We start from the raw sequence: 22216 nt of genomic DNA, 5'->3' as shown, positions 1-22216 counted from the left end.
ACTTGGACTTCTTCTGATTAACAAAAAGACCCAGGCGTAAACATAAATTTAAGGTGAGATACACCTGATTGGACACAGAGTCAGCAGAATCACCAACCAAGAGCCAGTCATCCAGATAAGGAAAGATCTGGCAGCCCTGGAGGCGTAAATGAGCCACCACTACTGCCACACACTTGGTGAACACCCTAGGTGCAGTGGCCAACCCAAAGGGTAAAACATTGTATTGAAAGACACGTTGCCCATAGACAAAACGTAAAAACTTCCTGTGTTCAGGGAAAATTGAAATATGAAAATACGCATCCTTCAGATCCAGGACTGCAAACCACGACTGTTGGGGCAACAAGGTCAAAACCATCTGTAAAGTAACCATTTTGAATTTACGAACTCGTATAAATTTATTCAAACCCCTAAGATCCAGGATAGGCCGAAGCCCACCATCCTTCTTCTCCACTAAAAACAGGTTGGAATAGAACCCCAAACCAGCTGAAGCAACCGGAATCTCCTCTATAGCCCCTTTCTGCAATAGGGCTGAGAGCTCTCCCAGGATCTCTGAACGAGGGGGGTCAGAAGAAAACACAGGGAGACGTAGGTAAGGTAAACCAAGAAATTCAACTTTATAACCAAACTGGATAATAGACAAAACCCAAACATCGGAACAAATTGAACACCAGGCATCCAAAAAAGCATTAAGCCTGTCCCCAAATGTGGGGTCAGGTCCCTGTGATTGTCAGAATTGCTTATGCAATTGGTCCTGGTCCTTGGCCTGATGCTGTTGGGAACCAGGCTTGGGACGTTGGCCCTGCCTTCGTCTGGGAAAGGCAGATTGTGGGCTCTGGTAGCTCCTGCGCTGCTGGTAAGCATACCCTTGATAGGGCTGATAGCGGTGTTGTCTGCCACGCTGGAAGGAGCGATAGTATGGGCGAGAAGGCTGCTGCGACGGCTGGTGTAGAACCCCATACGAGCGGGCTGTCAAACGGTCAGTCCTCTTCTTAGAGAGGAACTCGTCAGTTTTCTCTGAAAACAGAGTGGTGCCCTCGAACGGCAGGTCCTCAACCCTGTTCCTTGTCTCAACTGGCAGGGCGGTCGTGCGAAGCCATGCGTACCTGCGCAGTACCACCGAGGAGAGAAGTGATCGAGACGCAGTGTCAGCCATACTTCTCCCAACATTAATTTGGTGTCTGGATAGACGAACAGCCTCCTCCTGAATGACCCGAAGCAGAGTGCGCTGATCTTCGGGAAGCTTAGGAAGAAAAGACGCCACCTTCTTCCATAAAAACAGCTGATAAGCCGCCATCATTGCGGCATAATTCGCCACTTTGATGCCAAACGTAGCCGAAGTATACAACTTCCTACCCAAGGCATCGATCTTTCTACTATCCTTGTCAGTTGGAGCCGATAGCGAGCCCTGGCGAGGCCGAGCTTGCATCTCCTCGGTGACAAGTGAGGATGGAGGAGGGTGAACGGCCAGGAACGGATGAGCATCGTCCTTGGTTCTGTACAAGCTCTCCACTTTCCGATTAGTGGCGGTAGCAGACGCAGGTCGAGACTGCAGCTTCTTCCATAGATCAGCAAACCCCTCAATAAGGGGAAAGGCAATCGAGGGAGTAGAACCCGAATAGATATGTTGCAATATCTTATCAGTAAATTTAGATTCAGTGGAAGTCACTTCAAGGTCCAGGGCTTTCGCCATTCTTTGGAGCAACTCGTTGTAGGCCCGAAAATCATCAGTGGGCGAGGCCTCATCAGATGGCCCAATCTCCTTTTCAGGTGACTCCGACAGAGGAGAAACACTGTAACGGGCCCGGGGTCGTGGAGAGACCCGATCCGACGGGAGGCGGGACGGGTCATAGCCAACATCGGAACCGACTCGAAATGAGGGAGACAACGAAGCACCTCTATAATGCCGGTCCGAGTAGTATGAACTCTCCCTACTAAAGTAACGAGGGACAGGATCATCTCGACGTCGACTCTCCCTGGATCGGCTCCGATAGGACTGTGGGGTCCGACAGCTAGAGCGACGGGCAGACCGACTCCGTCGACTCCGAGCCGACTGAATAGAGTCCGATTCGTACGAGGCCGATCGAGCCCGACCGGAAGGGGTAAGAGGCTTCTCGAGGAGAATGACATCGTCCTCCTGAGCCACCCGGTCCGGAGGAGTCTTGGACTGCGGACGATCACTCGCCTCTGCCTGCTGCTCCACTTGGACGGGAGCGGAGTCGACCGGAACCGACGGGGAAGAGGTGAGTAAGCCTTCCAACACTGCCTTATCATGCTTACTGGAATGCTTATGCTTCTTCTTTTTCTTTTCAGGAACGGCCTTCGGTCTCACAGAAGGATCCGAAGTCATCGGAACCGTAGAGGTGGTCTGAGTTGGCGGGGTCGACCTCGGAACCGACGGAGTCGAACTTCTATGGGCGCCACGAGCAGGTGAAGCCGAGACAACCGACGAGATCGAAGGAGGTCGACTTGCTAGATGTCTCGGAACCGAAGCGGTCGGTTCCGACAAACTCCGACCCGAAGGGATCCTCTCGGACCTCGACTCCGAGCGACTCGGAGACGGCTGAGAACGAGGAGTCTTGGAACCCGAAGGTACAGGCGGACGAGAGGACGCAGACGGAGCAGACGAAGACTTCGGTGGAGGGTCCTCGACCGACATCGCACGCTGCCAGAGAAAGGCATGCAAACGATCCGTCCGTTCCGCCCTGGCCTTTGGGGTAAACGCGCGGCAATGCTTGCACGCCTGAGTGTTGTGAGTTTCCCCAAGGCAATATAAACAAATGGAATGGCCATCCGACCTTGTCATCTTACGATTGCAGGTCTCGCAACGCTTAAACAAGGCCTTCTCAGACATCGCGAACGAAGAAAGCTGTAAACCTCAACGATCGGCGGCGAAAGAGAAACTGAGGGTATGTGAGGGGCGCTCCGCCTCTTAAGGTCCGTTTCGGCGGGAAAGCGGCCGCGCATGCGCGCTGAGAGGCGGGAGCGCCCCCTGGTGGTGTTTAGCTATTAAAATCTCCGGTATCGGCAGGCCTGCGCGTGCGCAGTCCCATGTGGGACTGCACAGGAAGACCGTAGATGAACAACATCTCAGGGGGCTAAGCAGACTGGAGTGGAAGATTGGAAGCAGCAAAATTTCCCACCTCTTTGTAAGGAAACTTAATGGAAACGCACGTTTTCTTACCTGTATGGTTAGATCCATGCCAGTATAGGGGGTTTTTTGCTGAAGAAAAGAATCAAGCTGCAGTGGAGATTTCCATGTCCCCTCCACCCAAGACACAATAACTATTTGTTCAATTATATAGATTTAAGCCATGGTGGGTCTTGCCTTGCCCAGAATGCGTGGAGCCAAAAGAGGATTTGCAAGGCACCGCTTCCAGAACCCACTCTAAGGACCAGCCAGCCGCGGCTGCCACAGGGAAGATTCTTTTCCCACAATGCCTCTCTTAAGAGGCAAACACATGAACAGTTTTAGTTCCAAAGCCACTTCAGAACTCAATTAGGACCACAATGAGCTCTGCTGACTATTGTCTATTGAAGTTTACTGACCTGCTCTGCTTTCTGGTGGAAAATGGCAGACATGTCTAGTAAGGTGCTGCGTTCATCCAGGGCTGCAGCGAAGGCTTTCCACTCTTGTTCCAACTGGCTAGCAATCTGCTTGATTTGCTGTGAAGCGTAGTGGCCGGACTCCACCAAGCGATTGGCAACAGACATGATGCGATTGATGTTCACATACACATTCTGTTCAAACAGGAGAGGCAAACATGTTAGATAAGTGTGGTCCAATGACTATCACAATTTTCTCAGAACCTGATGTCCCTGTAATGAAGGTTATAGACACTCCGCAGCAAGCACCGTGCAAATGCAAAGGTTAAAAAAAACTGGGCACTGAATCATTAAATAATTTTTAAAAAGCAGAACCAGGTCAGAGAGGCACCTGGTAGGCTTTTTAGATATCACAGAATGGGGCTTCAGCTTCTGGCACAATTCATTGCCCATGCTGAGAGCCTTAAGACAGAATTATGCAATATAACAGAATCTGCCCCGTGGCGCAGAGTGGTAAGTTGCAGTACTGCAGCCCAAGCTCTGCTCACGACCTGAGTTCGATCCTGGTGGAAGCCAGGTTCAGGTAGCTGGCTCAAGGTTGACTCAGCCTTCCATCCTTCCAAGGTCAGTAAAATGAGTACCCAGTTTCCTGGGGGTAAAGTGTAGATGACTGGGGAAGGTAATGGCAAACCACCCCATAACAAAAGTCGGCCAATGAAACGTCATGATGCGACATTCCCTCGTTGGTCAGTAATGACTCGGTGCTTGCACCTTTACCTTTTAAAACAGAATCTGCATTTCTTTCCTTCGCATCTATTTCATATTGCTTATGTCCACTGTGTTCCCCAACCTTTCTGAGCCTGTGGCAGAGGATGGTTGGGCACAATTACAAAATAGCTGCTACAGGAAGCAACTACAAAATGTCAGATAAGCAAGGCTATGTAAAACTCTTAATAGTAACTAGTAACTATGTTTAACAGCATGCCTTCTGATCTGCTGGTTGTACCTAACATACCACGCCACATGACATGTCATCACCTTCTGTTTCGTCACAACCCAACAGGTGCAGTAAGACAAAAAACCTCACAACACAATGACATTAGATAGTCTTTATGATGCGCAGTTTATGGAGACACCACTTGAGACTTCTCTTACTTTACCCAAATGGCATCTCTCAAGATATGTTAAAGGATATCAGTACAGCATGGTAACCAACAAAATTGAATGCTCGACATAGGAATCGGCTGAGGAAATAGACTCACTAAGACTTACATGACAGAGCAAATTGCAACTAAGTATATACACCAAGAAAAGATAACACAAGGGAAAAAAAACACTTCACTAACTCTAGCTCCTGTTGTACCCTGTTTAGATACAGCAACCTATTTCTGTTCCATTTGAGTTCAGCACACAGACGTTTTCTTGGCTGCTCCCTTCCAGGCCCTTATAGTCCAAGCAAGAGTTTCTTTTCTTGTCCTTGCTTCACCTCTCTTTGACCAACTGCTTCTAACTGACTCTCCGCAGCCTTAGAATATTTAACCTTCCACCAATCAGGCGCCCAGCTTACCAACCTGACCAATCACGGACAAGTATTAAACAATCCTCTGTCAATTCTAATTCTAAACTGTCTCTCTCTCTCTGTGTGTCTCAATTGTAACACTTTAAAAAAAACTTTACTGTTTTGTTATTTAACTAAGCCCTCGCTTTGTCGCAGTGTTATACATTGCCAGGAAGCAGTAAGGAAGGCATGAGGCTGCACCAGCTCTCCTGTTATTCTCTATCTCCATCTCCATTTATCACCTGCCCCCAACCACAAAAAAGCAGCCAAAATAATGTCAGCATCACTGTTTTCAAAATGAGTATTCTGTTTTTAGGAAAGGTATGCGTTTATTTTTTTCTTTGATGGGATGGGGACGGGGAGAAGGGAAAAACACGCTGCAACATGGACCCATCATACTGACACAGACTGCAGTTAACAGAGTGTCTTTTGTTTGCTACAACCGCAAAAGGCCCTTTAGAGGGCTTAAAAACAGCTTATTAAATCAGTCTCAAGTGACAGATTTGTAATATAAAAAAGGAACAGAACTAAAAAAATCTTCAAGCCTTGGGGGTAAGGAAGGGGGAGAGAAGAGTTACTTCAGAGCAGTTGATTTTATTCCCCCCCCCCTTTTAACCTTACTTAACCTCATTGCACAGAGAAAGATGCGGAAATACAACCTTAGCTGCTCCTCTAAAATCCAGTGCAACTTCAGTCCCAAAAAGTATTCTTTAAACAAGTATTATACATGGCTCATCTTCCATTACGATCCGTTCAAAGCAAAGGGCCCTAAGAAACTTAAAGAGAGGGTAGAGAACAATTACAGTCATTTTAAAGACCTTGGGCTGAGGTATTTATTTATTGGGGAAATGTGTAGGCTGCCTCTTGGGAGGCTGGCTCGAGATTGCTCACAGAGTAAACATAATAGAATGAGAAAATAATAATGTATTTAAAAGGGGGGTGGACCCTAAGAGGGTGAAGAAGAAAGATCTATGGCGGTTTTCCTGAGGAGGTGAGAATTTTTCTCTGGAATAAGGAGTTCATCTTTGGAAGGCCCAAAGGGCAGTTGACAGAAGAGCAGCCATCTCCTAGCACAGCCTTTTGTTCCCCGGTGTTTATGGGTCTTCCCTTGCAGCCGTGAGGAAGTGTTATTTCTCAAAGAGACACTGCCAATAATCCAAACCTTTCTACAGTGTTTGAGTTGAAGCCCTGAGACTGACAACGCTTGCTTCTACACCTTGGGACCACTCAATATATCTTATTAAGATCACCATTTTGTTTACAGCTCCCACTTCTACACCACTTGTATTTTTTCACCAAGCTGCAGTTTGGGTTTTGAATAGGGCATCCATAATGCTGTGACCACTACCCTGGCCATTTTAATGTTAAAAACCCCTCACAAATGATTAAAAATGAATTTTAAGAAAGAGACGTAAGAACAAGATCAAACAATACTCTGTAGACTGAAAAATGCCGCACTCTTATCTAATGGGGGATTAATGATCTTTGGAAGCTTCTGCTTCTGAACAGCCATATGCAATGCGCCATTCATTCTTTAAGCCAAACAAGCATTCTTGAGGCTTTTTTATGCAGGCCAGTTAAGAAAGACACAAGACCCTGACAAAAGCTATCCCTGTTGGAAAGCAAGAAGCTTCATCCGCTATTTGTATACTTATTAGAAATAATAAATAAACGCACTTATATACTGTTCTTCAAGACAGATTAGTGCCCCACTCAAAGTGGTGAGCAAAGTCAGGGTTATTATTATCCCCACAATACAGTTAGGGAGCTGGGGCTGAGAGGGGGTGACTTACCCAAGGCCACCTACTGAGCTCATGGGAGTAGTGGGAGTCGAACCAGTAGAGTGCTGATTCGCAGCCCAACTACTTAACCACTATGCTACAGCAGCACTCCTGGCAGGGGAGATTCTCCCGTGATCAGCAAGGCAGTGGTCCCAGGCTGAGTGAGGCTCATCCATCACACATCAGGAGTGCAGACCCTTGTGACTTCCCCACATGTGGGAAACTTGACTGCATCACTTGTGGCACATGCCAGGTGGAGATCTGGACTGCCACTGGTTACCCCTAGAAACCCCAGAGGGCAAGAAGGGGCAGTGCTTCTTTCATATTTTATATATCAAAGCAGACAAGTGTTCAAGAGGTCTGTCAGGGAAGCAAAACAAGCCAAGTGTTCAGATCATCTAAATGGGGGCAACTTTTCTTTTCACCCCACCAGTGCTAGATAGGAGACTTGACCTCCTCAGGCACTCCGGCAGGAGACACAAAGCCACCTCAGTTGAGGAATCATGACTTCAACCCTCACCACTATACTTTAGGCCCCATGGAATGAGAAGAACGCTGTGAAACAAAGCATACCCAAATGCATCCGTACTGCTAAGATGACTCAACAAATACCTACAAACCCTAGAAGATATCGGGTAGGAGCCCGTAGAAATTTCCCATTAACGGAAGGCGTGCATGTGATTTTTGCAAGAGCGCCCTCCTATTGCAGACCTCTGGCTCTCCCCCCCACCCACACACACTGTTTTTGGGAGTACCCACAAACATTTCAGGGGGCAGTTTGGGCTGTGGTAGGAGGGGGAAGGTGAGGCAGGTCCCCTCCACTGACAGAAGAGATTTCTGACAGTGGAAATGATCCATGGGACTCCAGCCAACATCATGTACTGTTTACAGGCTGGCAGAAGTCACTACGTCAGGGCAGGAGTCAAGTCAAGGCAGAGACAGCAGCCACTATCAGAGCTGCTGAACCCAAAACAGCTAGAGCCGAATTGAGGTTATTGCTAGGAGTGTGTGCCTGCAGCTGTAGCAGTGGCCTGGAGTCTGCAGGCACTCAAAGGTGGGCCTTGTCCAGCATCTTACAAAGACTTCTGGTGGATCAAGGCCTCCAGATGCCTTGAGGTGAACAGAGAGGCCTTGGGGCAGCCAGCTGTCCACTCCACTCTATGAGCCGTGCTTCTGCCTGGGCTTTCTTAGGATTCTGGAGGTGACTGCAGAGTCCTTGCCAATCAGCTGCTCTCCTCCTTCCCTCAGCAATCCCAGGTTCTGGGGCTGGCTTTGACTGCTGCGCCTCCTGGGCTTCTGGTCCAGGAACCATAGCTGGCCACAAGTTCCCCGACAGTCCCTGGGGGGCTGAGGGCTCAGGCCTCAGGGTCTGGTTTTGTCCTCCATCCTCTGATGAGGAATTGCCAGGCCCAATCTCGACACATCATCTTATGTTAGGAAATGTGACAGAGAGACCTGCTCACACAAGCCTTTCATGCTCCTTGCCACCCAGGCAGGTAAAGGCTGGGAGTTTGCCGCAAGCCACCTGTCGAGCCTCTACTACAGCAGGCAGAGAACCCTCACCCAAATCCTCACAGGGTCCCCTCGCTCCTCTTCCAGAGACTCCACTAGACAGGCAGCCAGTTCCCTATATACACCTTCCTCACTCAGCTACAGCCCAGGGCTATTGGGGAAAAGGGGAACTTAGATTACTTTCCCTAGGTATATGCTGCCACCATTTAAACTGGGCCCATTTAATGTGACCAGAGCGTTGTGTGTGTGTGTGTGTGTGTGTGTGTGTGTGTGTGTGTGTGTGTGTGTGTGTGTGTGTGGGGTGTGTGTGTGTGTGGGGTGTGTGTGGGGTGTGTGTGGGGTATATGTTTCCCCCTCAGCCAACAATTTCAATCCAGCCAGGGTTAAAACAAAACTTTATTTAAAGATGGAACAAAGCAGTAAACAGATTTTAAACTAATAAACAGAGAATGTTTCAAATAATCAGAACAGATAAATAGCCAGCTACCAGTCTGCTGCTTCTTTTCCCTCCAACAGACTCTAATTATAATTGGCCCAGCATTCCACCCACTCCCATTGGCAGTCTCTCAGGAGAGACCCCAGGCCTTAGGGTCTGTCATGGTCTTGTCCTCCATGAGATCTACCACCTGGTGCCCTCCATCCTCTGATGAAGAATTGCCAGGCCCAATCCTAACACATCATTTTATGTGAAGACATATTACATTAGTCAGATTTGAAGCATCTTATTGCATAACTGCCATCCTGCACTATTACCTTCGTATAGATCCTCCTGATCCCAAAATAACTTCTGCATGGGTATTTCTGGGCACAATCACAGCCTAAGACTTTAGACACAGTTTTCATCAGCCTTCCAAGCTCTGGACGAACACTCTTCCCCTTCTCCTGTCCAAACATTCTCTCCCCAAGAGATTTTATATATATATTTATATGTATTTTTAATATATATTTATATGTATTTTTTTAAAAGAATGTTTCCAACTACTATAAGCCTCCAGGAATTGAAGCAATACAACTATCTTGCAGTGGTCAAATTTTGAATTTGCAAACAAATTTGCAAACAAGTAGCTTATTACATAGCCACTACTTTAAAGTGTCTCACAAACTAGCACACAACCAGAACCTTACATATAACCATACTTTCATATATTAGGGGGTTTTAAGATCAGACTGAATATGTTGCCAGAACCTTCAGATAATCTAATCTCCAAGTACTTAAAGGCACCCCTCTATACAACCTCAGGCCACATGGTATACAGTCACATGCTTTCACTCATACTACTATTAAAACAATTTCTAATCATTTTACACCAAATAATAAAAACGAGATCACAAAGGGGCTTTGACTGTCAACCAGATGCCATGCATAAAGAAAGAGACTCTAGCTATCAACTGCTAAATAAGTTACATAAGAGGCTAAGAAGCCAGACAGAGAACTGAGAACACCATTCTGGATACAAGAACACAAGACAAGACCTGCATTACACCAGACCAATGGTCCACATAGTCCAATATTCTATTTCATGGGATCCCATTTCCTGATACGGTTCCGAAGAATCATGTTTGTTAGTTGAAGCCTTTCAGATCTTTGTGTCTACATGACCTCCTATTTAACTTAGTTTACATTCCTGGCTGTCTCACTCTGCTGTTTACAGCACAACTACCCCTCTTCAAATGAGGAGGAAAGAGTCTAGAATTTGTTGTCCCATTTTTCATTTCCATGGGGGGGGGGAGAGAGAGATGCAACCCACACTGATCACAAGTGAATCTAGTTCATCTTAAAATGTGTGTTTATATTGGATCTATTTAAAATGATGTGGTCTATTTAAAATGTTCTGTTCAAAAAGAACACAGCCCTAGTGAATACTCAAATTGCATCTTGCGGGGTGGGGAGAATGAGGCTAGGCTGAAATTGGGACTTTAGTAAACTTCCTCACTCAAAGTTCAGTTCAAAGCTCCCCCCCTCGCCCCAAACAGTACAAAGGACACTAATGACATGCTTCCACCTTCAGAAACAACTCTAGAATTCCAAAAAAGAAGACAAAACAAACCCTTTGAAAACTTTCATCTCCCTGAAGAACTAGCTATCACATTTACTCATTTAAGCAGGGTACGAGCACATTGTTGAGAACACTCCCAGAACTACCGAGTTACATAAGATGCTTCATAGATCTCTTTCTGCAGTAGCTAAACAGAGAAACTGTGGCTGCTGACGCGAGTTCACCTCAATCCCTAACACACAATCTGGTTGTTAAGACTTGCCAACTTCCACCTAACCAAATCAGTATAAATTGGGATTAAGATACATGCTGATGTCAAATATTAGAAATCTCAGGCGCACTAGCTATCAAATCCACCAGACCTGGGGAGAGTCATCTAAGGGCCCTTTTCTAAATTAATATAACTTCAGAGATGGAACAGATGTTGACAAAACCATGCAGACTACATGCAATAGCTAACTCAAAGCAAAGTGATGCTGCAGAATGAAATACTTTAAACTGGAGGACAAAAGGCAAAGATAGCTGGAAAAAGACAATCTATCTCAGGGCATTTTTATCTCGCCTGCCTCCAAAGAGCCCAGAGCAGCACACATGATCCTCTCCCCATAGCGTTTTCAAGAGAAGTGATGAACAGAGGTGATTTGCCACTGCCTGTCTCTGCATAGTGATCCCAGACTTCCTTGGGGGTCTCTCATTCAAGTATTGACCAGGGCCAACCCTTCTTTGCTTCTGAGATCTGATGAGATCAGGCTAGCCTGGGTGATTCAGGGCAGGGCATAGCCCTCCAGTCTAATGAAAATGCCTGGACTCTTGTTCATGATAGCAACAACATTTTCTGGCCAACTGCAAATAACCTCTCTCAGTTGACCTCTGATATCTAGACTCCTTGGGGCATGAATGCATTACTATGAAAGCAAAAGGAAAAGAGAAGTACAAACTCAATGCCCCCTTTTTCACATAACCCTTCCCAGATAACTTAGTATTTATTCCCATTTTTGTTCAATTTCTGCTCTCTGCTTAGACTGATCCAATAATGAATGCATTTTGATATACAACAGCATTAAACAACAGTTTTATATTTCTTAAACCAGGCTACATCTGAATCTGAAAGCAATGCTAGAGAGAAAAAGAGAAAAGAGTCAAACCTATTGGTTCACTCCTAACTCACTAGTATATTAATGCACGTTGCATCTGACGAAGAGAACTGTGGTTCTCGAAAACTTATGTTACAATAAAGTTGGTTAGTCCTAAAGGTTCTACTGGACTCTTTACTAGTATATCAATGCATTTCAAATAGTTTTAACAACCGTCATTAACAGTCTGATAGCCACATCTCAGCATGCTATTTTTTAAAAAAATCTATCCTGCTACTCTTGCTTTAAGAAATTCAAAGTATCTTAGATTGGGATCCCTGTCAACCTGCCATTCCAAGAGTTGAAATGAGACTCGCTCAGTTCTTAAGTCAACAATATCATGCTCTCTTAAGTTCACCATTGCACAAGATCCAAGCCTGCGCCCATTCTCTTGGTTGCCAACAAAAATCCAGCTAGATATTACTCCAGCCATTTTAAAGAGATCAGTACAAACTGAATTACATCAGCGTAACTCCAGAACCTGTTGAAATACCAGTATTTCAGTGTTGCCAAGTAAATCAAATCCACGTTCACAGGAATGAGAGTTCAAGTCCCACTGAACTCAGCAGATGCTCACATGTTACAGAAGAGTGAAGCAGAAGAACTAATTCTTTAGGCTGTATGCTATCTCACGGATGAGCTGTGTCTCCATGGTAGAGCATCTGCTTGGCAGGTAGAAGGCCCCAGGCATTTCCATTTTTTTAAAAAAATTGATCAGGTACTAAGGGATATGCAAGATCTCTACCCAAGACCTTGGAGCAGCCAGTCAGAGTAAACAATACCAACTTTCTGACTCAATGTAAAGGCAGCTTCATGTATCTTTTAAGTCCTATTCTTTGATATGAACAAAGCCACGTAAGGCTATGCTGCCTACAGTTTCTCTTCTTTCACCTCTTCTCTCCCATTTAGATTGCTATTGTTTTTATATACCCCGTACCAGATAAGCAGATTAATATACTGGTTCAACTCATGTGCATTTTCCCATTGTGACGAATGAAATGCAAAGGCCAGATATTCTTACCATACAGTTCATAGCAAAATGATTGTGCTGCGTCTGGAGCTCCATGGCGTGAGGGTGACTGGCTCCAATCTCTGTGTAGCTATTCAAAAACAGGCCTTTGTTGTGTGTGATCCAGTCAAACATCTAAGAGGAAAGAGGAAACAAATACTCGTCACGGAAGGACAAAAGGTTAAAAACTGTTGCATGTTTACAAGTGAAGGACTCCTAAACAGATGCAGGCTTTTGAAAAACACAACTTCGCAATTATATGCCACAATGTAAAGCAAGTTTGTCAACAGCCACTTGACTAGTCACTTATAGAGGGTAAGAATCGTTTCCGAGCGACTAGGCTGGGAAGTTTGGAAAAAGAATAGCTTAGAGACTAGATACACACTGGAAAAAATAACCCTATGAAATATTCTCTCTTTTGGAGAGAGTGACATGACATGCATTTATGACAAAGATTTACTCACTGGGTGTGCACGGTGTGAACATTTTTATGTAAAGACGATTTACAGTATTAGACATAATTCCTATGCCTACTTGAGATATATATAGCATATTTTCAAGCATTTGTTCAAATTGGCCACAACTAACATGCTGTAATATACTACTGAAGAATTCAATGTTTTCAATGTTATAACCCGATATCCAAATAATACTGTTCCTTTACAAGAATTGTATGAGACTGTCTGGGTCTAAATAACACAGGTTTTCTTTACTAAAAAATTGTTTTCTATATCCAACTTTAATTTTTTCCTACCTCCCTGATGGCAAAACTAAGGTATATGTCGTAAGGCAGCGTAAGGTGCAGCAGTTTTCTGCTTTTTCTTTATTACTGGGTATATTTACAATTTTGCTTGTAGAAAACTAAAGCGTATTTAAAAAATCACGATTGTGCCACATAGGACAATGGTATGTGCTAACTTATAAATGATGCAATTTATTTTAAAGCAGTAACATAAGTTTAGGATTGACAGGAAAAGAGTACTAAATAAGAATTTCAATTTTCCCTACAATTTCTGTTTTCCCCCCACAGCGTCAAAATTCCCGCCCCCCCCCCAAATTCAATGGATAATTTTGTTAAAGCACCACTCTGAAATTATTAATGAACCCTCCCAAAATGGGTATAAATATCCAGCTGAGCCTTATCAAAATGCGCTCTATTCAATTTTTTCACCGCTCATTAAAAGCAAGTGTGTGCCCTCCTCAAAAAACACATTCGACTGAACTGGGAGAACGGTAATCACATGCAAAAATTAGAACAGAATTCAAAGGGAGGTAATAAATTGGGAGAGTTCAGGTGGGAATTCAATTAGACAAATGACTTCACATGCAGAGGACCAGAAGAACAATCACAAATACACAATTCCCAATAGTGACATAGTTACGTATGAACACTGCTGACTAGCTCCTAGGTTAATTCAGGATATTACCAGAGGAAAAAGTCAGGATATCACTGGAGGGGAAAGTCATCAATATTAGACAGAAACAGAATGCAGATTTGCTGGATACCGCATTTCTGAAACGTCAAATCCAACAGCTTCGAAGGGCTGCATCAAGGTATGAGAGGTTAGGATCGTAAAACAGGTGATGTGCCTATTTGGAGTACCCCATTTCTAAATATTTACTGAAACACGCCCTGTGGAAGTGACCATCCTGTACAGCACGAGTTAAGGCCCACTAGGAACACAGAATCCAGTCCTTGTTTACTAGACATCAGAGAAGGGGGAGAACAACATGAAAGCAGAGCCCACAGTACTTCCCTTAAACATGGGGAGGTGGAAAACCAGCTTCTACCAGCTCTGCAACTGGAAAGAACTGGATATTTTTCTCAGCATTCTAATCAGCCTTAACCCTTCTTCAGCTGGGCTGTCCACCCATGGCATTTATTTTTATTGTTTATTTTAATCATGAACATTCATACATTGATCTGTGCATTAATTATTTAAACAGTTTGAGAGGGGGGGGGAGATAAACCTTGTTTGAAGTCCAGAGGGCTGGCTTTGAGGGTTCTGTCAGAAACATAGATCATATTAAATCAATGTGAACTGTCAGAATGGGGAGGGGACAGATTAAGCCATTGCAATTACGGCTTGCGTAAAATGAAAAATTCATTAATCAATCCGTTTCACGCATTTCATTGCTATCGATTTCGTTTCGATGGTAGATGCAGCTTCAGAAAAACGGGTTTCTATTCCATGCATTTCTTAAATGGAATCCATATAATAAACACAAGAAAAAATTCCCCAGTATAGAGATTTGTGTGTGTTTAGTATTCATCAGCCCAAGCGAGCCATTCCCAACCCTTAAGATAACTAGTGGACCCTCTTAGAGCCTACGCTGCTTCTTTCAGGCAAATGTTTCACTCCTGCACTGAATAGTCTAAAAACACAACGCAGCACAGATCGATGATGTCCAATCAGAGGACACCTTCTGCCTGCACTGCCAATGCCTGGATAAGCGGCATGGAACCTCGCAAGGTAACAGCACCTCATCATGTTGTGACTGCAAACCTTAGGGCACAGAGGCAGAATCCAGCCAACTCCAGCTCAACCCAGCTCTACAACAGGCGTTTCATACCAGGAAGACTTTAAAGTAAAGCTGCCCCCTGTTAGAAATATATCCCTTCAATCAAAAAGCCTGAAATCTGACCCCAAATGTCAGGACGTTCTGGATGTCTTTATTCCACAGCTGGTCCTCTGGTTGAACAAAGAGGGAGATTTTATCTGACTTTTTTAGAGATCTCTTAAGAAAAGTTGGTACAAACAAGGAGCATTCTACCTATTTTACAGAAAGTGCCAAGCAACCTCCAAGGAGAGCGTTCAGTGCTCCTGAGAAAGCCTTGTGTGAACGACCCCCTGGCAAAATTCAGTTTGACTTTTCATGTGGCGTTCACTACCTCATGTTAAAGCATCTATTTATTCCTTTCCCAACTAAGTCTTTGATTGAGTGACTATTATTCATTATCACCCTAATCTAGCAAGTACCACTAGTACTTAAAGAACAAGCTTCTGCCCGAATGCCTGTAGTATTCAAGAAAGCCTGAACAAGACTGCGCTTGGTGTGCCAAGGAACAGCAAACTCAGCCAAAGGCTGGGGAATCACTGCACAGGGCAAACAAAGGGACATGCACAGTAAGTGGTGCAGGCTGGTGTGCAATAGGCCCACAAACAAATCCTGTACCTGCCCAACCTGTAATGCCATGGGTAATCCATAGCTGCATCTGCTATCGGGCTCTATGGGGCATTATTTCCATCATCACGTCTTGTTTTATGTGGAGCACTTTGCTCCATGGGCCTTTGCCTACATTTCTACAGTGCTTGGATTGCAGAAGAGAAAAACAGTTCAACTATATAAATGCACCCAAATAGATGAAACCCAGGTAAACACTGCTGTTCACGCTACTTCTGGTTCTGAACCCAAGAGAAAATGGTCCCATATGGATTCAGTGCAGAAAGCTGCAACAATTCCCTAGTTTCAGAGGTCTTTCTAATAAGGAATTCTTCAAAATGGCTGCCTGGTATTTTGTTCATACATGAACTGAAAAATGCTGCAACCCAATTTTTTACTTTGCCAACAAAGCGCTGAACGTGAGGCTAAGATTGGACATACCTGAAGAAATGGTTGGACTGTAGAGATCAGGCAAGAAAGGACAAACTCCTGTACCTCAGCAGCCACTTGATGTATTGTAGATGTGAAGAAAGTTCATCATTAAACTATACTTAAGTATCCCACCAAATATTTGTATATGTAAGTTACGAGCTATCACATTACTGTTGATCACACAGCTCAACTTTCCTACACAGAGAAGACCAAATCCCACTTTTCATCCTGTCCCATTAAAATAGTTACCAGAACTGCAACACAGAAGCCTGCATAAGGAGGCCTACTTTTGTTAAAGATAAATACAGCAAAATCTACACTTGTTTTCCATTCTATTCCCTGTCCCCATTAAATCCTCCATGGCTACTGGGCTACGGAGGAAAAGTATGATCTCAGAACTGGCTCCTATTCGTGTTATCTCCTGTTGTCACTGGTAAGGAGGACAAGTCTCCCATTTCCATATGTTTCTTCCTGGCCCCTGTTGGGCTCTAAATCTTCCAGAAGTGTCCCGTTTGCATGGGATGCTGGAGTGATGCACGGTCTAGGCAGAAAATCTCTCCCTTGCGCAAGACTGCAAAACACGTAAACCTGCACCTGGAACTCTTGACTCCGCAGGAGGCTTAAACAGCTACAAGTCACCACGCTACATCTTAGGCGCTTTCCCACCAAAGGCCGTCCCTGCCGGAAGCACAATTTTAAAAGCAGCAGAGAAAAAGCATACACAGTGCTGACCTCAGGCTCACCCACTGCGTGTCAATCACAAGGACGTCAGTTTCAGTCTTAAGCACTGCCTGAAGGCCGGTTCACAGCATTAAACTCTGAACCTTCCCCTTCAATCTGGGGCACGTGTGTACTCCTACAATAAAAATAGTCATTGATTTGCAGCAGTTTTTCAGTATGCCCCCCACCTGACCACAGAGGCCACAATTGTAGTTTGTTTTAAATTCAAACATTTCACGTCTAGACCCCAGTGAACTGACTGCTGCATTTCCAAAGTATAGATAGTCTAAGTAATCCCTATACCACGAGCACTCATTTAACCCCACAACAGCTACCTGATGTTGATAAACATGGCATTTCCAAGAGTCCCCTGATAGTCAGGAGCAGCTTTTTCAGGGTGCTGTGGCAAGCACTGGCAGGCAGAAAAGATGCATCCCATGGATCGAGTAGCTTACTATTCAAGCCTTTTTATTTAAATCAAAACGGTTGTCAAATGTAAGTAAATTCCGCATCCCTTCCCCAAATCTACAACTGTCTCGTTAATAATAAAATGCATGACAAGTCAGAGAGCCTGTAGTCATCTTTTAAATAAACATACTACCACTTTTCAAGCCATCAGTGTGAGGGCCTTCAACTCATGTCTGTAGCCCCTGAACCACCAGCAGCTGAAGCAAAATTCTTTCCTGAAGGGAGGAATCAAGCAAGCTCCCTGTGGCTGTTCGTCCAAGTCCTTTGACATAGGCTAAGCTTTTCTTCCCTATGCTGCGAGCATCTTTCTGGACAGGAAGGGCACCAAACTTCCCAATGCACTTGAATTTCTGAACAGAGGCTGTGCCCTTCCCTCCACATCTTTATTCCAAAGAATCAATCCCTCACTAATTCCAAGCAACTATTCCGTAAGATTAAGGAGCTCTTTCACGCACACCCAGAATGTCATAGCGTTATTTCTACACAACTTAACATAGCAAGAGCAAGTCGAGTCAAATCGCAGGGATGTAATTAAGCTAAATCTTCAGCTGTCCACATTAAAAGCAGCCCATACCACTAGCGGCCTCCAAAATGAAGATTTGCACTTGGAAGATTTGCCACCAAATCTCAGCCATACTTCCTTAGCCCAAGGGGAGTACAATAGGACTAATTTGCAAATCAAAGGATGCAATCCTACCCTAACTTAAACATGGGAAAGGTCTCACGGACCACAACACAACTTATCAGCCATGAAAACTAGAGGCCAGATTCTGAAGAAAGAGATGTGGATTTCTTTTCAACAATGGCCTAGGACAGACACGGCCAGCCAAGTAGTGCCCCCTAGATCATACCCTCCTAGGCTTGCCATTCCCCCACCTGGGGTGGGGGATTCCTTGCTCCTACCTCCCACCCACCCCGCCCCTACTTACCTGGCCAGCTGGGGGGGGGGCACACCACAGGCAGCGCAGCATGCTCCCACACCCTGCAGTGGTACGCACCCACGCCCTGCAACAGGCCCGTTTCAGCCCTAATCAGGACCCACGAGGGGATTCAGCCCTTTGGCGAGTACGGGAGCACTCCCGGACCGCCCTCTGACCCACGTGATGACATCACTTCCCGGAATTGATGTAATCATGCCAGCCAGGAGTACGCACGCACTGCACACACAAGAAAGATGATGATAAGGAGGAGGGGAGGTAAGAGCCAGTGTCCCTATCTCCCCTGGGAGAATGAAGGGGCCTGGCAACCCTATACCCTCCCCATGCACAAAGCACAAGTCATAAACTCTTAGATAATAACCCCCTGCCTCCTTGATGCTCCCACAGCTCTTCTTGCCAAAGTATAATCAGACACTATTACGTGACCTCACCAGTTTAACACAGTGCCCTGTTCCCCAATCCCATTCCAAAGGCTTTGCAACCGCCCCCCAACACAGAAATACTCACACACCCCAGACGTTACCTTCTCTGCATCTTGTTCAAAAAGTCTGAGCTGAAAGCATTGGTCCAGTTTCAACTTGCGCACGTGCCACATCTGATGGAGATGCTGCCGCGTTGAGTGCAGCCTGTCCAACATGGTCGACACTTTGGGCAGGAGGTTCTGCAGGTCTGCGTTCCCTGACCCAGAGTTCTTTTTGGGGAACGTCTCGCTGCTCTGTATCCTCTGCAGCAGCTTCTGCCCTTCCAAGTCCAGGTCCTCAATGGGGGCTTTGATGACCTTCTTCTTCAGCTGCGAATGCTCCTCGATCATGCTCCGAGCTGCCTCCAAGTCCTGAGGCAAGTCCTTTTTGGCTAGTATGTCCTGCAGTTCCTCCAGCCTGGAGAGCATGTGTGTAGCGTTGCTAATGTAATCCTCAAAGGCAACTCTGATTTCTATCCATTCCTCGTGGTTGTATTCCAAGCAGCCATCAAATTCCGGAGTTAACTGAGAAGGGTCGACAACTTTGGTAAGGCCTTCCAGAGACACCATGTTTGTCTGGAAAGTAACCAAGATGATAAAAGCATTCGCCACACAAACCAATGCAAGACTCCAGATAAGAACTGCAAAGTAGTTTAGGGTTAACGCTAACTATTTACAGTCTAATCCCTCTTTCTGCATATTTGCTCTTCCCTCACAAGAACCTCACAACAACCCTGTGAGGCAGGCTAGGCTGACACCCAGCCTCATCTGGTCACTCAGGGAGTTTTGCGGAAGAACAGGAATTTGAACCCAAGTTGCTACAGCGCACACTTTCTCTCACTGTGCATGCTAACCATCTTTGCTACTAGTGCTACTTTCAATTAAAAACAAACCTTTAGCAGTATACAAGACTCAGTGCGATCCAATGCAGAGTTACTACTGTTTAACCCCTTTTGATTTGAATGGGCTTAGTTTGGAGCAGCTGTACATAGGATGGCACTGTGTTTGCAAAAACAATGAACCTTTGCAGACTGAAAAAAATTAGCTATGTCTCAATCCAAAGTCCAGGCGTGTTCCAATGTGCACACTAAGTTTACCAATCCAAAGGAGAAAGCAGTAGATGGACTGTAAGCAAAACTGAAATGGGTGAGGAAGCCTATTGCAGGTGGGAGGGCTCTGGGCCCACCCAAGGTATGGTCAGTGTAGTATCACTGTCACTGCATTTGACTAAGATCTGGATTTCTGCAGTTCAAGTTCAAGTTCGCCTTTATTGGCATATGGCAGCAATTCAATTTCTGCAGTTCAAAATCCCCCACAGCAATGATGCTTGCTGAGTAACCTTGGGCCACTGGCACATTCAGATGAACCTACTTCATATGCTTGTTGTGAGGATATCATTACAAAAGGCAAACCACGTACGTTGCCCGGAGCTCCTTGGAGAAGGGGTAAGACAAAAATGCACTAGATAGATTGATACAGGCTAGCACAGTGCTGCATTTCTTAAGCAGCAAAATCAAAGCCGCCTCGCCAGAGTTTTGCTTATTTTGATGGAAACCAAGCGTTTGCTTTCAGAGAAGAAAACGTCAGAACAATTCACATTCCCATTCGTTCCAAACAGCCAGCCTTGTTGGTTACAAATCACCATTTAGGACGTTCCTCAACTTCAACACTGTTTTAAATCACAGTCTCAAATTCGTAGTGAATTGAAGCAAAACCCCTTTTTTTAAAAAAGTGGTAAAATACACACCACAGCAGCCAGGTAGCAATAAAAACTTACAAGACTGCAAGTTAAAGTTCAGAAGTTAAACTCCAGATGGCTGGGAACTGGTTAAAAAGCACATGCTCTGTAATAGGAAAAGCCAATTTAATTTAAAATATTTTGACCTTGAAACTTTGTGCTGTTGGGCTCGGGCAGGCCTCTCCCAGGAGAGAAAATTGGGCCACAGAGAAGGCAGCTACGCTCCACACCGTTTCTGATGTCATGGAACAGCTAAAACCTGAACCTCCTTTCACAACTCTGACAAGTGGGTTCATATGTGTGGATGTAAACCCCTCCACACACACACTTTTAGCAGTTCAGACTTCACCCATTACTTCAGGATCATATGCAATGCAATGCAGATACAGGGATGCCCACATGTGCAAAAATGTAACACACAAACTAGTCCTTGTTATAAACTCGCTCGAGTTGCCAGACTGACTCTGTATGTTACAAAAATGGTTCATGCTATGATCATTCAGCATGAGTTATACTGCAATCCCCAAAGTGGTATTCAAGAGGCAGGCTTCTCATTTCTGTGCTGAACACGGGGGAAACAAGAGTCCAACTCTGATGTGACAAATACCTCAAATTCAAACTTGGAGCTGCCAAAGTTAGTCCGCTGTTTCTGCCAAAAGTTGTCAGGCTTGATTATCAGTGCAACATGAATGCAACAAGGGAAGGACTCCTGTAGGATCTTCAAAAGTGGCTTAATTGAGTCCCATTTAGATCCACGCATATCTACAATAACGGTGAAACCTCGTTTACATACTTCTTCACTGGAAGGCAAATGAGACAGCAGTTAGAGATACTCACTATGATACCCAACTCTGCCAATTTTATTTATTTATTTTACTTTATTTGTTTAAATTTGTATTCCGCCCTCCCCGCCCCAGCAGGCTCAGGGCGGATCACATTTATAGACATTAAAATTACAAGCACAATTTAAAACATAATAAATACAATAGAAATATTTTAAAACAATCACAAGCGGCACAAACAGTTGGTTAATCCATTTCCAACTGTCACTGAAAAATAATTAAAGAAGGAGACTTTTTTGGAGGTGGATGTTCCACTGGGGGGGGGGGGGGCGTTCTACCCAATTTCGGCTGGCAGGGGCCCTACCCAGCATCAACCAAACGCCTGGCGGAACAGCTCCATCTTACAGGCCCGGCGGAATGATAACAAATCCTGCTGGGCCCTGATCTCATTAGACAGAGCGTTCCATCAGGTTGGAGCCAGGACCGAAAAGGCCCTGGCTCTGGTTGACACTAAGCAGGCCTCCCTGGGGCCAAGGATCATTAGTAGCTGTTCATCACTAGATTGAAGCGTCCTCTGGGACACGTATGGGGAGAGGCAGCCCCGAAGGTATTTATTTTATTCTTGTCCACTTCTGTGGGGCTCAACAGGACCTTTACCTGCAGAAGGATAAAGTGTGGCTGGAGGTATATAGGACTGCAGAAGGCAACAGCTTTGGACTTTTGGGCTGGCCCAAAAGCTACTTTGCAAGATGAAGCATAACTTTTTGTGCACTCACAACCCTGTGTCTCACAGCAAGCAGTGTGATACCACATTACCAAGAGTTAACAAAAATATTATTTTTTAACATCTGCCGTATTACTACCTCCCCTGTACAACAGTTTTCACATCACACCATGAGCAATGAACAGAGACAGAGCGCTTGAGCACGTACCTTGGAATGGAAAGGAACTCGCTCGCCTAACCAGCTATTAGGCGCCTC

General features: G+C 45.1%; 1 protein-coding gene across 2 annotated transcripts in view; it reads right to left on the bottom strand.

Annotated features, from left to right (window-relative positions):
- Nucleotides 1–22216, bottom strand: part of TRIO (trio Rho guanine nucleotide exchange factor) — a 283152-nt gene that overhangs the window by 178567 nt on the left and 82369 nt on the right. For both annotated transcript variants that reach the window (XM_054985288.1, XM_054985291.1), the window contains exons 4-7: nucleotides 21062–21254; nucleotides 18780–19292; nucleotides 12546–12668; nucleotides 3547–3738 (exon numbers count right to left, since the gene is read on the bottom strand). In XM_054985288.1, the coding sequence (XP_054841263.1) occupies nucleotides 3547–3738; nucleotides 12546–12668; nucleotides 18780–19292; nucleotides 21062–21254 (1021 nt within the window). The remainder of the gene's footprint in view (nucleotides 1–3546; nucleotides 3739–12545; nucleotides 12669–18779; nucleotides 19293–21061; nucleotides 21255–22216) is intronic.

This window comes from Eublepharis macularius, chromosome 7 (genome assembly GCF_028583425.1).
Source record: "Eublepharis macularius isolate TG4126 chromosome 7, MPM_Emac_v1.0, whole genome shotgun sequence".
NCBI classification, from domain to species: domain Eukaryota; kingdom Metazoa; phylum Chordata; class Lepidosauria; order Squamata; family Eublepharidae; genus Eublepharis; species Eublepharis macularius.
This window is presented reverse-complemented; position numbering and strand designations above follow the sequence as displayed.